The sequence below is a fragment of the Crinia signifera genome, chromosome 5 (assembly GCF_055691185.1).
Source record: "Crinia signifera chromosome 5, ASM5569118v1, whole genome shotgun sequence".
In the NCBI taxonomy this organism is placed as follows: domain Eukaryota; kingdom Metazoa; phylum Chordata; class Amphibia; order Anura; family Myobatrachidae; genus Crinia; species Crinia signifera.
In genome coordinates, this window is record NC_139221.1 from 130,251,040 (window position 1) to 130,269,130 (window position 18,091).

An 18,091-nucleotide genomic window follows, 5' to 3' on the forward strand; every position below is an offset into this window, starting at 1 on the left:
GCAGGACCAGTGCTGGTTTCTTAAATAAGGGGGGGACCCCCCTCATATTTGGGAAACCAGGACCGCACCAAAAACACACAGTCCCATTGCTAAAAAATTGCACATTCCTGTTACTAAAAATCACCAGAAATTGCAAGGGACTTCCAAAGCTGGCGGCTGGGTGTTTTCTCATTTTTTTAACCCTTCGCTGCCAAAGACAAGTTGAACTCATCATAAAAACTGAAGGGGTTCAAATGTGTGTCGGGGGGGGGGGGGGTCACCTAAAGCTTTCCCCTTATAGTTGCCACCACTGAGACACAGGAAGGGGAAGAGGCTTACCGTTATGCCCATTACAGACAATCCACACTGTAATGCCCGTTAAACTTTATGCCAGAGTAATTCCCAATATACATTATGTCTCACACCGTAATGCACAAAATAATCCTGCTTATATACATAATGCCCCCAGTGCTGCAGCTTATTCACATAATGACTCAATAGTGCCACTTTCAGATAATGGCCCCAGTACTGCTGCACACACGTAATGCCCCCAGTAGTGCCACTTATACAATGCCCTCAAAAGTGCCACTTATACAATGCCCTCAAAAGCGCCAATTATAAATAATGTTCCCAATAGTGTCATTTACACTATTTTACACAATGACCCCAGTACTGCAAACCATACAGCCCATCCTCTGCTGCCACTGTTTACGCTGCTAAGACAATGAGGTCTGTCTCCGAGGAGAGGATAACACGCTTTTCAATGAGTCCGGTGACCATTTCAAATATGGTGCTGCTCATGAGCCAATTGGATCTCACATTCCAGCAGCCAATGTTTAACTGAAGATTCTGGTCCAGAAGCTCTGATTGGCTGGTGACCGACCCAACACTTGTAATGTCAAATGTGCCAGGAGATGGCCCTGATGTGCCCCCAAGCTACCGCATGGGTAACAAGGGTTATTGCTAAGCCAATAAAAATAGAGAACCCCTGGATTTCAGAATAATTATACCAATGTGGGTAAATGTTTACTGTCTTGTCTTTTAATCTGAAAATAACAAGATCTGTGTAGGTACAGCATAAATAATAATTATTATAATTATTATTTATTTATATGGTGTCACATGGGTTTCATAGCACCTACCAATACATAAATGAGCAAAAAAACTATTAAATCATAAATTACAGTGCAGGGCAATTTAGGACAACTACATGGGAAATGGGGACAGTTGCATCAGGGAACAGGACACTGAAGCAGTTACTAGGGTGGCAGATATATATATATATATTCTAAGAAAAGCACATGAGGAGAGATGGCCTTGCTCGTAAGAGCTTACATTCTAAAGGGGAGGGCAGGCAGTCAGGAGTGACACAGAAGAGGTAGAATTGAGCATAAGCAGAAGGTTAGGATGAGACATGGCTGGGTTTAATGAAGAAATTGGTCTTGAGAGTCCGTTTAAAGTTTTGTAGGGAGGTGGAGAGTCTGATAGGAAGGGGTAGAGAATTCCAGAGATATGGAACACAATGGCCAAAATCTTAGAGACAGGAATGGGAGGTAGTGATCAGTTGGCAAAGGAGGCGGCATGCATATGTGGAGAGAAGACAGTGGGATGGAGTGAAAAGAGATATACGGTCAGATATGTAGGTGGGAGAGGAATGGGTGATGACTTTGTAAGTGAGTGTGAGGAGCTTGAAATGAAGGGAAAGTGAAGCAAGCATAGGGCTTGTAAGAGAGGAGAGGTGGACATCAGGACAGTGCAATGCGGTGCAGGGAGGCGCTGGACTGAAGAGGTGCTCAAGCTACCACTCTGCTTCTGCCAGGACACGATGCCTCCTGTACTGCGCCTGTCATACAGACAGCGGTGCCGGAAGCACAGCAACAACACAGAGCTGACTACCGCATCGGCTATCGCTTAATCGGGTCTTCCCCACAGAGAGTGTCCCAGTTACCAGTATTTTCAGCAATAGTCTGGACACCGCTGGGGCAGCTGCAATGTTGCTGTGCTTTGCGCTGCCTGTGTGACATGTGCAGGACACTTCTGGAGCTGCAGCTACAGCATGGACAGCCCTGCTTTCTCTTCACTGCCTGGGGTAGGTGTACTGGGCTGGCTGCCACCAACCCCAAAACTGCTGGGAAAGGGGGGAGGGGTAGGTTGTCTGGTAATAAACACTTTCTAAGTGCTTTCACCATAGACCACCAGGGAAAGCAGAGTTATAATAGATATACTGCTTATTTTAAAAGCAATTAAATATGCTCATCTAAAACCACACAAATGAAATGTAAGACATCATTATATATATATATATATATATATATATATATATATATATATATATATATATATATGCAAAAAGAAATGGAGAGGGAGCGCAATATGAGCATTTCAATAAAAGCTTTTTACTAAAAAGAATCAAGCTCACATATGTGACACCCCAGAAACACTGTGTTTCCCTCTCTATTGCCCAACATTTGCATTGGTGGCCAGCGTAGCCCTATTTACGTAGAAACTACAGGGGGTTGCTAGGCAACCACCCTGCAGACACGGCACTCAGCGCAGAAGGACATACCCGCAGGATACTTGGACCCAGCACTTGCCCAAGGTACTGGGATGCAGGCAGGGAAGGAAGTGCCCCGTGATTGGTGCGGCTGGGCGAGCGCGAAGAAAAGGAGGAGGAGTTTTAGCGGGGGCGCCATTACCGTGAGGAGTCCAGTAACAACCGGAAGAGGAGCCGCCGCCTGGAGAGAGGGGGAGCCGGGGTCTGGACAGCTGAGCAGCAGCAAGAGACCGGCGCGGAAGAGAGAGACGCCGGCGGTGACAGGACCCGCGGGAGAAGAAGCACCCGGCGGTGATTGACAGCGGGGAGCCGGAGTGTTAAGCAGAAGCACCCCATTGCGTCATCAGGCCGCGTCCCCTGTACAGAGGGCCGCGCTAGAGAGTGACCAGCGCTGATCCAGCCAGCAGAGGACTGACCTGCGGGAGAAGACAGCGTCCGGCGACAGAGGAGCCGAGTGCCTGCGACCCCTGACCCCCAACACGACAGCCAGCAGCGGTGACCCGGGGCCCCATCAGCCGCAGTGAGGAAGGAGGGGAGGCACATACAGCAGCTCCAGCAAGAGTCCAGCAGCGACCCTAAAACGGCAGGAGCCGCAACAAATTGTAAGTGTCACATTGCCACCTGCCCCATGACCCCAGCCAGCACACAGGCTGATGCCACCAGACGCCCAGTGTGAGTCACACAGCCGACCACGTGTGCCCAGTAGTGACGCAGCCAGGCAAGTGGATTAGGCTCATGAGCCGGAGAGAGAGCCAGAAGAGATAGGGCAGCCGCCACAAGGACTCAGTTTAGCCTTACCGGAGTCCCAAGTACCCACCTCCTGCCAATTTTAGGTTTCCCTTGAACCAAAGTACTGTAAGGCTTTTAAAGCGCAACAGCTCCAGAGTCCTCAAAGATTCGTGTCACAACGGCACCCTCCTGTGACGTAACCTGGTAGTGCAACCACCTCAGGGTAGAGAGAGACATTCCACTATCCCGTGTTTTACTTAAAAGGAAAGGAGACCATAGAGGGACTGTTATCCTTATTCTTCTCACTCACCAGCTGGTGTCGGAAGTAAGGCCTTGACCCAGAACTGCCTTTGCAAAGTCCTGTGCACAGGCCTATCTTCAGGACCATATTTAGTGATAAGTATCTGGGTACCCAGTATAGAAGTATTATCTTATGTCATTGCTGTTATCTATGTAGAGTGATACAGTAAAGTAGATTGCCTATTGACAACGATTATTTTGATGTTTCTCTTTGGTGACTCTGCTGATCCACACAACGGCGTTAAGCCTTTTTGAGTGTATTAGGTGTCATGTGACAGCCCTTGGTTGGGGCCACTAAGCCTGTGTTGATCAGCGGCGCCAAGAAAGAATTTGATTACACTAATGATTGGTTGGACAGCACCACTAAATGTCTTTGAATACTCAGGAATATATGTACTACAGCTGTACGTGTAGAATTGCCTAAACGTACGGTACCATACAATACTGCAGTTATTGGGTTCTATGAAGGTGCACCCCTTTTGTGCAAGACGTTCACTAGGTAGCTCTGTCTGCTATTATACTATAGTTATCTTACTGCAAATAAACACCCTTGAAACGCTTTAATAGCCTGATTCTTGCCCTACGTCCAAGAAGACGAGAAGAGGAAGACGAGAAGATCTGTTACCCAGAGTGCAAGGTAAAAGGGTTCCTGGCCTGGTCATTCCGGTTTACCACACATACATATAAGTAAACAGCGATCAGCTTTCCAAAATGAAACCACCGCACCACTCCGACAGCTTAGGAACGGGACCAGCCATATCATAACCTCCTCCTTGCCCCAGTACTTCCAAAAATGCTGTCTAGCTTTACCATATAAGCATTTAATGGTAACTCCGTGGCAACAAACATGAAACCCCTAGTAAGGAGCATGTAACCCCTGTATTTCAGCAAGAAACCCATGGCAACGAGCATGTAACTCCTGGCAATGAGCATGTAGGTAAGCACCATTTATGTGGCATAATATATAACTGGCATTATGGTGTGTGGTATATGTATTAGGTTTTACAGTTGTGGCATAATGTGTCATAGGCATTACAGTGGGTTATAACATGTAATAGGAATTATGGTGTGTGACAATGTGTTATGGGCACTATGTGTGTGGCAATCATGTGTAATAGGATTTACGGTGTAAATTTTGCTGCGCGCCTACGCCGCGCACTATCACTGGTTTTGCTATCTGTGTGTGTGTGTGTGTGAGGGGGGGGGGGATTTGTTTTCTAACACAGGGCACCAAAAGGTCTACATATCTGCATATTGTAAGCTTGCAGCAGGGCCCTCCTACCTCCATGTCTGTCTGTTGTTACCCAGTTTGTTTTATCACTGTTTACTATTGTAAAGCGCAACGGAATCTGCTGCGCTATATAAGAAACTGCAAATAAATAAATAAATATGGTATTGCTGCTACTAAGCCCATTATGTGTTTTTTTCATCGTGCACCTTCAGCAGGCATTGAGGGCGCACATTTTTAGTTTGCAGGGGGGGTGCTGAATACCCTAGCACTGGCCCTGGTGGACTTTCCTTATTCACACTTCGCAGCAAGCCTTTTGCTCTGGGTGGGGTTATCAATTAAGTTCCAGACACAGATCTGACACATTTCTGTTTAACCTGAATTTCGATGGTTGGTTGCCGTGTACAGATGTGAAGTGTGGTAGCGTAAAGTGTGAGGAAATTTTAATAAGATTATTGGAGATAAAAAGTAGATGACAGGAGGACTTGCATCTAACTTCTAAGATCCCCCAAACAGACTGCTATCAACATTCAACAGTGAGCTAAGGACTTCACCACCTCCAACACCTACTGAATGCACAGCCTGGACCGCCCTCACTGAGCTCCCTGCCTGCAGGTCTCTAATGCTGTGTACACACTAGTACAATCTGCATAAGATCCAGATGCGATTACAATTTAGACTATCTGTATACAATTTACACAATCTGCATTAAATTTAGACTATATAGTGCAGATCTGCACTATATAGACAGGGCAGCCAAGACTTTCTGGTTAAGATATGGAAGCGCGCATCTTGAACGCATAGACCTATGCTCATAGCCAGTACTTTCTGTTCAACCTAATATTACGTGTCGTATTTTCTCTGTAACCATTCAGTGTGCCAGATTCCACATCAGTTCTCTCTGAGATGAGATTCAACTTTATTGTCATTACCCCAATACATCAGGGCAACAAAAATGAGTTTAACATCCATCCGAAATACAGTGTACAGCATTAAAACCTAAATCACAATATCCAATCCTCCTTCAACACAAGGACACAACACAACATTCAATTCTAAAATCCCCCTAGGGAAGACACTACTCCTCATCCTTTTCCTCCTGCTCCTAATACAACTAAAACGCCTACCTGAAGGCAATAATACAAACAATCCATTTGCCGGATTACTATCCTTTAAAATATTACGCACCCGACGCAAACAGCGCTTCCTCTGTATGTCCTCTAGGGCTGGGAGAAGAGTTCCTATCTGCAATGTATATGGCCCTCTACACTGGCTGCTCACACTACTTAACCTATTTATTTTTCTTTTTTCTATTTTGACACTATCTTTCTGAACTGCACTGTTGTACCAGAGCCATGGTTCCTGGATCCTGCGCTATACTTTTTCACTCTGCATGCTTTCTGCCCCCTAGCAGGGTGTGTTGTGGCATGGGTCACAGTACAGTAGGGTGACCAACTCTTCCCTTCGGGACACATATTAATTACACAGGTTCTGTGGCTGGCTTTCACCTGGTTTTAAACTGCCACACCTCAAGACTCCATTTCACCTGGTTTTAAACTGCCACAGAACCTGTGTAATTAATATGTGTCCCGGATTAAAGGGATGAGTTGGTCACCCTACAGTACAGGGCTGTTAGGGGTCAAGGGGCAGGTGCAGGCGGAGAGGAGGATAGGTGGAAGGAGAGGACTATTTTGTAGATTCTCTCTACCTGCTGCCTCATGTCCTGACCATCCCTCCATGCTCACTTCTTGCCTTCGGGACTCCTTACCTGCCCCTCATGTCACCTGTCTCTCTCCCCCTCCCTCTAGAATGTAAGCTCCTTAGAGCAGGGCCCCCTTCCCTCCTGTTCTCACAGCACTCTTCTTGCATGTTAATTACAGCTCTCTTACGCACCTACAATCTATACCTGCATCTCTTCTCACTCACTTCCTATATCTCAGCTGTATTGTGTACTAAGAAGGCAAAACGAGGGCAGCATAGGCCAGAGTGCAGTTAAGAGCCCGGGGATTTGGGGGTTAAACGCAGATGCATGTGCAGCACAGAGCAGTGTGTAATTCTTAGGCAAGTTAGCATGTGGTGCATCTGGGCCTATCAGCACCAAGAGGGGAGGTAGCTTAAGTGGGGTATATAGGGTCTAGCTTAGGGGAGGAACTTCCTCTTGGAATCCGGATCTACACAGTGCAGCACGCGAAGCTAAGTACCTTTTACCTTGTTTTTAGGCCTGATACATCGCGCAGCTGCAATCATGTCCGGCCGCCCCAAGAGATCTGCACCACCTCCACGGTGGTTGGCAGACGCAGCCCGCCCGCTGGTGACGGTGCCGGCGCGCGGCGGAGGCAGGGGAGGCAGCAGGACGGCCGCGCCCGCGTCATCGCGGGTGCGCGCGCTGTCTCCTGCACATTCTTTTACTGGGGGGCATGTTTCCCCCGCGCAGGGAAGCGTCTCCCCGGCTCAGCAGGGCTCTGCTGTGAGCGGGGAGCACGCTGTACCCTCAGCGCGTTCAGGGCACCCAGCAGCGAGTAGCGCTGCCGGGGACAGCGCTTTGGCGCCATCTTCTGGCGTCTCGACGCCAGCGCAGGCTGTTCAAGCTTCAATAGACACCCCGCGCGCCTCAGGCAGCGGGGTGAGCGATGGTGGGGCTTCACACAGCGGGGGGGATGGGGGGGTGCCCCCCAGGACTAGTACCCCCTTAGGGCAGGGTCCAGGGAGCCCTCTGCAGGTCATAACAGGGGGCCCCACATGGAGCCCTCTGCGGATGAATGCAGGGGGTCAGCGCGGCGCAGGTCAGGGCCCTTTGGCCTCCCTGACAAACATCATAGCCCCAGTAAGGGGGCCGCTCATTCCCTTGGGCTGGGACGGTGGCCGTGGGGACGCTTTCGTCGGCGGCCGGGGGGATGGCGGTGCCGCCCCCTTTTAGGGTTGGCAGGCCCCGCAGCAGCAATGGCACCAGGGCCAGCAGCCATTCCCTTCGGCCCCTCAGGGCTTCGCCGGGGCCCCGGCGGGGCAGGGGGGACAACAGGGGTTTGGCCACACGGGGTTTGGTGCGGGTCAGCAGGCATATATGCAAGCCCCCGTGCAGCAACAACAGCAGTGGGTTTTTCCCGGTCCGAATGCAGGGGGGTACCCGGGGTACCCCATGCCCAACCCACAGTACGGGCCCTACCCAGGGAACTAACCGGCCGCTTTCCCTTACTTCCCCCAAGCAGCAGGGGCAGCTGGGGGGTATTTCGGGGGAGCATGGCAGGGTGCTGGTGCACCTCACCCACAGGGCCCGGGTGGGCAACAGCAGGCTTTTCAGGGGGCGGCTTACACTCACCCCAACATGTACGCCCAGGCTCAACGGGTCAACCAGGTTTATGCGACTGGGGGCCCGGGGAGCTCTGGTACAGCAGCGGGAGGGTCAGGGAGGGTGACGGGTTCAGGATATGGTCCTAACACTGCCCCTTTATCTCCCGAGGTATCCTCTGTCGGTGGCGGGAGTGTCGTTTTCGGTGGGTCGTCCCAGGAAGAGGACTCGGAACGGGCCAGGAGGGCTCCGGAGTCCAGGCCAGCAACACCGGTGGCGGCTCCAGCCATAGCAACACCCGCTCCCAGAAGGACCGAGACACCGGCATCCACGTCGAGAGCGGAAGCATCCACTCCCGCAGGGCCGGGGGCCACAACACGGGTGGATCCCGTGGTTCAAGGCGAAGCTTCTGGAGACGGTGAGAATGACAATACTTCAGAGTGTGCATCCTCTTCCTCCCACTCTTCGGCTAGTAGTGACGAGTCTGGGTCCCCCAAGCGCCCGCGCAAGTTTGCAAAAATGGTTGCGCGCGCGGTTGCGAAAAAAGTGGGTGGCGCTAAGCGGTCTAGGAAAGAGGCGGAGCCAGAAGTAGCTACCACGGCAGGCGATATGGTCCATTGCACCAACACCGCCATAGCCAGGGGCCTGCGTAAGGGTATAAAGGATAAGATAAAAAGGGGTAAGTTTGTCGATTTCTTTACACTGACAGTCGACATGAAGAAAGATTTTGAAGCAGCCAAAAAGGCGGGAAGTGGTAGTGAGGCGGCCTTTAAAGGCTTCCACAATTGGCTGAAAGGTTTCTTAATCCTCTCCTCTTGTTACCTGAGTACAAGGCCCGGGGAGCACGTGAACGTCTTGCGTTACCTGTTCCTGGTGAACGAGACGTTCACGGATTATAAGGGGCAGGCTTGGCGGAACTATGATGAGAAATTCCGCCTCGCCCATGCCGGGTCGAGGGTCATGCCCATGGGCTGCAAGCACGTGGAGATATGGCTCGAGGTCATAGGCAAGGGGCAGCATAGCTCGGACAGCTCAGGCAGGAAGCCATTTCCTGCGGCCAAACCCGGTTCTAAAACCGGCGGCAAAGGGAAGTGCTTTGCATTCAACGAAGGCAAATGTGACAGGGGCGCCAAGTGCCGTTTCCGTCACGACTGCAGTAACTGTGGGGGGCACCCCTCCAAATCTTGCAGATCAGCGGGCAAGGGCGGGGACCACGGGGACACCAGCACTGGCGGAAAGTAAGGCCCCTTCCCCAATTGTGGTGGAGGCCTTGGCTCGCAGGTTAATGGCGTACCCCAACAGGGCTGACGCACGGTTTTTATTAGACGGGTTCAGTTTTGGTTTCCCCCTCCCCATCCCTGACGGAATCGGAGTTTCCTGCAGTAGGAACCTCAAGTCCGCCAGGGATTTTCCCGATGTGGTCCGCCAGAAGGTCCAGGCTGAAGTGGCCCTGGGCAGGATGGCGGGCCCCTTCCAAGGGAACCCCCTTCCTGACATGTGTTTTTCCCCTCTCGGGGTGGTCCCTAAGAAGACCCCGGGCAAGTACAGGTTGATACAGCACCTGTCACACCCCCATGGCGCGTCCATAAACGACGCCATCCCGGATGAGTTTTGTAGTGTGCAGTACCAGCTATTTGACGAGGTACTGGGCATAGTCCGGGGTTTCGGCCAGGGAGCCCTTATGGCGAAGCTGGATATCGAATCCGCTTTTAGGCTCCTCCCATTACACCCTAAGTCCTTCAGGTTCATGGGTTTCAGGTTAGATGGTGGCTCTTACATAGACAAGTGCTTGCCGATGGGCTGTTCTGTCTCCTGCTCCTACTTCGAGAAATTCAGTACGTTTTTGCACTGGTGCATACAGAGCAGTACAGGCTGTGCGGGCGTAGCCCACTACCTGGATGACTTTCTCTTTGTGGGACCAGGAGATGACAGCACATGCGCCCATATATTGTCCCGGGCGGTTTCCCTGCTTGAGGAGCTGGAGGTCCCTATAGCGGCAGACAAGACGGAGGGCCCCACTAGGGTCCTATCTTACCTGGGAATAGAAATAGACTCGGCTGCGGGGTGCTGCCGCCTACCTGAGGATAAGGTGACAAAGCTTCAAGGGTTAATAGTTGAGTGCTTGCAGAAGAAGAGGATACAGCTGAGACTATTGCAGTCCCTGCTAGGGTCCTTTAATTTTGCATGTCGCATCATTCCCATGGGTAGAGTATTCTGCCGCAAGCTCGAGAGGGCCACGGCGGGGGTGCGAGACCCTCATCACACGGTCAGGCTGTCACGGGAAATGGGAGACGACATGGAAGTGTGGTCCACATTCCTGCGGCAATTTAATAGGGAGCTAATATGGCCCACGGAGCCCGAATCTAGCAAGGAACTGCAGCTCTTTACTGATGCTGCTGGCTCCACGGGATTCGGGGCTTATTTTCAAGGGGAATGGTGTGTCTCACGGTGGCCACAGTCATGGATTGACAGGGGTTTCACGGTCAATCTTCTGCTGCTGGAACTGTTCCCCATCATCGTATCGGTGCAGTTGTGGGCAGCAGAATTGGCGAATCGGAACATAGTGTTCTGGTGTGACAACCTGGGGGTGGTACATGCAATCAACAATCAGAGGGCGGCTTCCCCCGAGGCCCTCAGGTTGCTGCGTTACCTCGTGCTTCATTGCCTGAAGAACAACATCCATTTCAGGGCTAGACATGTCCCCGGCATAGAGAACACTATTGCTGACGCCCTGTCTAGATTTCAGTTTACAAAGTTTCGGGAGCTTGCGTCACCCCTGGGGCTTAGGTGTCCAAATCTTGTATGGCAGATCATAGAATCGGCATGAAGGGTTTGGCACTGCTGTCACTGGCACCCTCAACCCGTAGGGCTTACACGGCGGCCTGGAGGGACTGGGAGGAGTTTCAGGCTGCACCTGACGCTAGCGGTAAGTCGGTCGAAGACCGGTTACTTGCATTTGTATGGGGCCATTATGTAAGAGGCAGGTCAAGGTCGGCTATGGCGGCGGCTTTGGCTGGTATAGCTTTCCACAGCAGGCTGAGAGGGGAGCAGGATCCCACTGGGTATTGAGTAAGGCTTTGAAGGGCTGGGCTAAGCAGCGGCCAGTGCCTCCTGACACTCGGCGGCCTATAGATGAGCGCATGCTAGCAGAATTAGTAGCATGTCTGGATAGAGTGGCGGATAGCGCCTTTGAGGCTGCGCTCCTGAAGACCGCCTTTTCATTCGCCTTCTTCGGGGCATTCAGGATCGGGGAGCTGGTAGCTGCGAGCAAGAAGGCCCAGTCTGGTCTTAGGTATGAGGACGTGGTTCTCCATGAGGACCGCGTCCTGTGTAGGATACAGAGATCCAAAACAGACCAGCTGGGGAGGGGTAGTTGGGCCACCCTGCGATCCAGTGTGGACCAAGCCATTTGTCCTGTAGCATTGTGCAGGGACTATGTGTCTCTCAGGCCGGTTGCAGCCATGCAGTTTTTGGTGCACGCGGATGGCGTGCCCCTCACCCAGTTTCAGTTCGGGGCTGTATTTAGACGGTGCTTGACCGGCGTAGGCCTGAATGCTCAGGATTATGGGACACACTCCTTTCGCATAGGGGCCGCAACATGCGCAGCGGCGGCGGGGCTTCCACCCTCTGCCATACAGAAGGTAGGGAGGTGGAAGTCATCGGCTTATAAGAAATACATAAGATTAGATAAGATAGATAAGGTAGATAAGTTGTAGAATGCGCCTGTTGCGCCAGCCCAAAAAGTAAGTTTACAATCGGTTCTGGAACGGCTAGCGTTCTGGAATCGACGGTGTGGAGTGAATTTTTTTACTTTTTCCTCCGAGGTAGAACTAATTCAATTCGGCTGTCACCAAAGTTCACCGGAGGTTTTTTAAGTTTTTCACCTTCACTTGGGCTGTATCATGTATTCTGGTTGTGTTACAGTGTATATTATATTGATGTTAACGTTAGGTTTTTTCTTTTTCAGCCTTTTCCCTTTCCTCACCACATCAGGGGATAGTCTGGGTAGTGGGTCACTCATATATTTTTTGGGCGGCCAGGCATCCCATGGCCGCCAGGGCTTTAGGCCTGCTACGAGCCGACTCGGTACAGTGGTTTGGGGTTAGGGGACTTCAGTGGGGTGGGCTTTACAGCCTACTGGTTTCCAAGGCCCGCAGCTCAGGGCCCCCCAACACATTGATAATACATCTGGGGGGCAACGACCTGGTTAAAAATACGGGGCTCTCCCTCATTTGCAGCATAACGGCAGACCTAGAGCGCATTGCGGCCCTTTGGCCAGGTGTGCTGATAGTGTGGTCTGACATTGTCCCCCGGCTTCAGTGGCGGGGCTGCAGGAATGCAGTTGCCATAGATAGGACAAAGCGGAAGGTGAACCACGCTGTTTCCAGGAGGGTACTCGCCATCGGGGGTTGAGCAGTGCGGCACCCCACGATAGTCAGGGAGTCGGCCCACATGTTTAGTTCATATGGGGTACACCTGTCTGACGCGGGCATGGAAGTTTTCCTGGGCGACATCTTTTCTGGTGTAACTCGGCAATAGGAAGGCATTAGGTCTAGTTGAGGGGTGGCGGGCCTGGTCCCGGGCGACCTTGTGTTAGGTCTGGGGAGCCTTGGCAGTGGCGAGAAGGCGCTCTCGACCAGCAGTCGGGTGAGGTGTCAGGTGGTCACCGTGCGGTATTACCCCCCCCTTGCCAGGACGGTGGGCGAGTCCCGAAATGAGCGGGGACGGTGGGCACTTCCTTGAGGTGTCCGCGCCCTACCTTAGAGGGGGCGGGGAGCCGTCACGGTGCAGGCTGTACCTTACGTAAGGGGTGTGTTTGTTAGATTGGAGCGATGCAGTCGCTGCCATTGACATACACCTCTGACTGGTGCTGGTCTCAAGTGCTGTCTTGGCCATCCCTTTGATAGACTAACAAGGGTCATACCACCTAAATAAATAACTTGACCATTTTAAACTTATGCCATGGTTGTCTGAGTCTTATTTTTAGATAAGGTGTCCGCGTGAATTATTTCTAGGAAGTAATGTAAGGGTAACAACAAAGGGTAACCAACATAATCCCTTGGGCGCCTTAGGCAAACGAGGGCAGCATAGGCCAGAGTGCAGTTAAGAGCCCGGGGATTTGGGGGTTAAACGCAGATGCATATGCAGCACAGAGCAGTGTGTAATTCTTAGGCAAGTTAGCATGTGGTGCATCTGGGCCTATCAGCACCAAGAGGGGAGGTAGCTTAAGTGGGGTATATAGGGTCTAGCTTAGGGGAGGAACTTCCTCTTGGAATCCGGATCCCCACCCTCCCATCCCTTCTTTTCTTTCCTCTTTCTGGTGCTCATTGCCTTCGGGCTGTCCAAACAATTGGTAAAATTTAATTTAGTTTAAAAATCGGCGAGAAGGCGCTCTCGACCAGCAGTCGGGTGAGGTGTCAGGTGGTCACCGTGCGGTATTACCCCCCCCCCCCCTTGCCAGGACGGTGGGCGAGTCCCGAAATGAGCGGGGACGGTGGGCACTTCCTTGAGGTGTCCGCGCCCTACCTTAGAGGGGGCGGGGAGCCGTCACGGTGCAGGCTGTACCTTACGTAAGGGGTGTGTTTGTTAGATTGGAGTGATGCAGTCGCTGCCATTGACATACACCTCTGACTGGTGCTGGTCTCAAGTGCTGTCTTGGCCATCCCTTTGATAGACTAACAAGGGTCATACCACCTAAATAAATAACTTGACCATTTTAAACTTATGCCATGGTTGTCTGAGTCTTATTTTTAGATAAGGTGTCCGCGTGAATTATTTCTAGGAAGTAATGTAAGGGTAACAACAAAGGGTAACCAACATAATCCCTTGGGCGCCTTATTGTATTGCTAATAGTTAATTGTGCTCAGTTTTAGTTATTCTGTTGCTGTTATGTTTAGTTCTGTGTATCCTGTACTGTTATAATGTTTTTTATATGTACAGCGCTGCGTACCACTTGTGGTGCCTTATAAATAAAAATATAAAAATAATAATTTATTTTAAAAAAGTAACCTGCAGAAATATGAAACCAATATAACTCACCAAATACTGTCACGTGTGTCTTTTGAAATCATCCTGTCTGTGATGTTAAAGTATTGGTCAATATAAAGATTTCCATCTGTGTCATGGGCAGAATCAAAGTTTGTTATCACTCGGGTCGGGATCCCCAAACATCTGAGTGCTAAAATAAAAATAGCAAAAGTGTACTGTTAAAAGGAAAAATTATTGGTTACATAGAAACATAGAATTTGACGGCAGATAAGAACCACTTGGCCCATCTAGTCTGCCCCTTTTTTAAACATGTTACCTCAAACCATATTTGATCCTTATTTCTTTGTCAGGATATCAATATGCCTATTCAAAGCATGTTTAAATTGCTCTACTGTATTTGCCTCTACCACCTCTGATGGGTGGCTATTCCACTTATCCACTACTTTTTCTGTGAAGTAATTTTTCTTCAAAGGTTGTCTTATGTGACTTTAACTCTCAAGGTGCATACACATGGTGGAATTTGAGCTTCTGATTTTAACTATATCTTTAAAATCATTAGAAAAGTTAGCAAAATACGCCCAGTGTGTATACAGCTTGCGATAACGATGCGCGCCTCTGTGGGATTGACATTGTAAGATAAAATAGACTGTGCAGACAAGCCCATATTCATTATATACTGTGTACTACCTAGTGTTCTAATGTAATCAAAATCGGCCAAAGTCAAGATTGGGTAGTTCTGGGTTCAAGGGAAATTGCATAGTAAAAATCGTACATAGCCAAAATCTCACCGTGTGTATGCACCTTAACATAGTGCTATAGATTCAGTACTAAAGTGGTTATCCTATTACCCCACTAAAACATTGGAAGAATAAAACAGAATTTTGTTTGCCTTTTTTTCCTGATATCTCACTGAGTTGTATCCTATTGGACAGAGGCGGAACTTCTGGCAGTGCAGCCGGTGCCCAAGGCAATGAAAGGACCCACAGCTGTGGACATTATAGTACAAATAATAAACTATTAGTACCAGCCTCAGTGCCGGATTTGTCACTAGGCCTGTGAGGCACGGGCCTAGGAGCGACACCTATTAAGGGCTGCAGCCACTGGTATAACTACTCTGAGTATACATCAGAGGCCACTGGCGCCCGTCTCCCAGCACGCTGGAGATCACTTCCCCCTGCCTGCCTGAGATCACCCCACTAGCCCACCCGAGATCACTCCCACAAGCACGCTGGAGACATTACCCCCAGTCCACTGGAAATGCTCCCCTTTTCCCTCCGGATACACCATCTCCCCTGCAAACCTCCACTTATCTCCCCTCCCCAGATCCGCAGATAAATGGAGCACGCTCCCTGCCCAAGCTTTGCTGCTGTATCATCCCCTCTCTGACGGTCTCCCCCTAGTCCCGGACTCTGTCTCCTCCCCCTATTTCTCTGGCACCATCTCCTCCCCCTCTTTCTCTGGTGCTGTCTCCTCCCCCTCTTTCTCTGACTCTGTCTCCCCTCTCTGAAGCCGTGTGTATATGTGTGTGGGGACCCTTCTCAAGAGTTTGCTATTGGGCCTAAAGTGTCCTAGTTATGCCCCTGTCTTGACCCCCAGGATGCTTTTTATATATATATTTGACAATTCAGTGTCCATCCTGTCAGGTGTGTGCCACCCTTCACTCCCTCTATTAGCACAGGGGTTGGGGCCCTTTCAGGATTTTGCTATGCAGCCCACAAAGGTGTAGTTATGCCCCTGGCGGCAGTTGTCAGTCTTCGCTTGGCTGAGCAGGCAGTGACAGCGGTGCCACCGCTGACATGATTCATGACGGCATTGGCGCTGGTCACTTGCCACTACCTGCTTTGCCATGCACAAAGGTTTAGATAGAGAGTAGGTTGGCACAGGCTGCGCGAAAACAATTGTTACTGTATGTTTACATCAGGAAAAAGAAATAATTAGTGATAACCAACATGTATGACGGCTGTCCAGGGAAACCTGATTAGCAATCACTGTTTGGTGGTGCTCCCAAAGATAGTTCAGAATATCAACTGAAGAAAATAGTCAAAAGAAAGACTCAAGGGAACCAATAAGGTTTTTTGGGGCATGCTTGTAAAGAAATCATGTAATGATAGAATGATGGGTGGTAAGGTTTAAAACATAACTTTTAATGGTAAGCTTTTAAAATAGATTTCATTTAGAACTCTGAGCACACCTTGTGATCTGATATCTCCCTCTGTTCACCGTTCTGATCTCAATGTATGGACATCGAATTTCAGGGTTAGAACACCAGGTGGTGGCGGGTAGTGTCCAGGTTAAGTAACGTTAGCCATCCACTAATTACCAAATTATATATAAAAAAGGTTATTTTGGCAAACGTGAGTCTAAATCATTTTCGCTGATAACAATCCTTACATTATTAGCCGATATTTGGTAGGATATCCTACCAAATGCTACAGTGGACAGTATCATTAAAATTAAAAGTACTAACCAAACAATAGTAACACTGGACTGCCTAACACACTTCACAATTAAATAAGAAAAAAAAGCTCACTGTGATTTGGAATGTGGTGGTGCATCTATAGTTCCTAGTAAATTGCTTTTTATTTGACTGTATTTATTATTTTTTATTGTCGATTATTTGTCTTTTATTTACTGTACAGTACTATTGCTTCTAAGTTTTTTAATTTGACCCCATAAAAATGCTGGGTGATCCCGTGGGAAGGCAGGTGGATCAATGCCTGCTCAGGGTCGGCGGCAGAGGTAACATGATGTCAGCATCCACCCCCTATTTGGCAATCTCTGATGGCAATAAAAGTCAGTTCTGACTGACTTTTTTTTACCAAAAGGGAGAGAAATCATTGTCGACAACCATCAAATTAATTCTCTCCCCTTCGACCTCATGCAAGATGATGTGTTGTACACATTCGCTCACATGAGGGGATGTGGGCGGTGCTCGCGGTGTTTACTAGGCTATTTGCTAGGCTGCAAGTGTACGCAGCCTAGTAAACAGATTTTAATCAGGCCCTGGATGAGGGCTGGGACACACAGGCCGAAATGTAATAGAATCCGAATTTGTGACTTTTGTGATAAATTGCAAAAACGTCCGAAATCGCACTTTTCCGGCAACACGCACATTTTATAGGGTGCGATTTGTGGGGAAAAAAAATCACATCTTTTTGCCGCAAATTCGCACATTTTTAAGTGGCGATTTTTAGTCCCATCCATTATGCAATTTTTAGTCCCATCTGTGCATGGTTCTATGTTTAAATATGTGTATAAGTAAAATAAAAAATGGCATGGGGTCCCCACTCCAGAGCAAAATACAGGGGACAAAAAAACTGGGGGTCCCCTGTATTTTGGAACCAGCACCGGGCTCCAACAGCCTGCGGTGTCATTCCACAGACTGGGGACACTTTTTACATAAGGTCCCCCGGCCGTATCATGCTCACCGTGGCTGGTCAGCCCTGGATGGGTTAGCTGGGGGAGTGGGGACCCTCCCGATAAAGGGGTCTCCCCCAGGCTTCACCCGTCCGGGGCTGTCACCGGCATCTGTGGGCGGTGGGTGCCGGCCTGATACGTTAAAATCACACACAAAAACATTGCTTTTTACAGGTGAACTAAAAGTCCTAGCAGCCCCTCCCCCACATGCTGGGACTTGGCAAACCAAAAGTCCCAGCATTTGGGGCATTAATGGGCCCGCTAGAACTTGTAGTCCACCTGTAAAAAGAATGTAAAAAAAAAAAAGACACTGAGAAAAGTACAAATTTATTATACACACCTCTTAATTTTACACCATACTTACAAATCCAGGCTCTAGCGTAGACTCTCCCACTCTCACCTGCAGCAGCTCACCCCGCACAAACTGCGGGGTGACCCGGCTGCCTCCGATGTGCTGATGGTGGAGGATCGCGCTGTCAGAGTGTTTAGATGCACTCAGCCCTGATTGGCTGTAGGCGTCTCCGGCTGTTGGAGCCCGGTGCTAGTTCCAAAATATGGGGGATTCCTAGTTTTTTTGTCCCCCATATTTTTGGAACCAGGACCGGTCCAA

The 18,091-nt window shown here is 49.8% G+C and overlaps 1 protein-coding gene across 2 annotated transcripts in view; it reads right to left on the bottom strand.

Annotated features, from left to right (window-relative positions):
• Positions 1–18,091, bottom strand: part of LOC146080589 (protein-glutamine gamma-glutamyltransferase 5-like) — a 125,732-nt gene that overhangs the window by 23,561 nt on the left and 84,080 nt on the right. For both annotated transcript variants that reach the window (XM_083188040.1, XM_083188041.1), the window contains exon 7: positions 14,116–14,254. In XM_083188040.1, the coding sequence (XP_083044166.1) occupies positions 14,116–14,254 (139 nt within the window). The remainder of the gene's footprint in view (positions 1–14,115; positions 14,255–18,091) is intronic.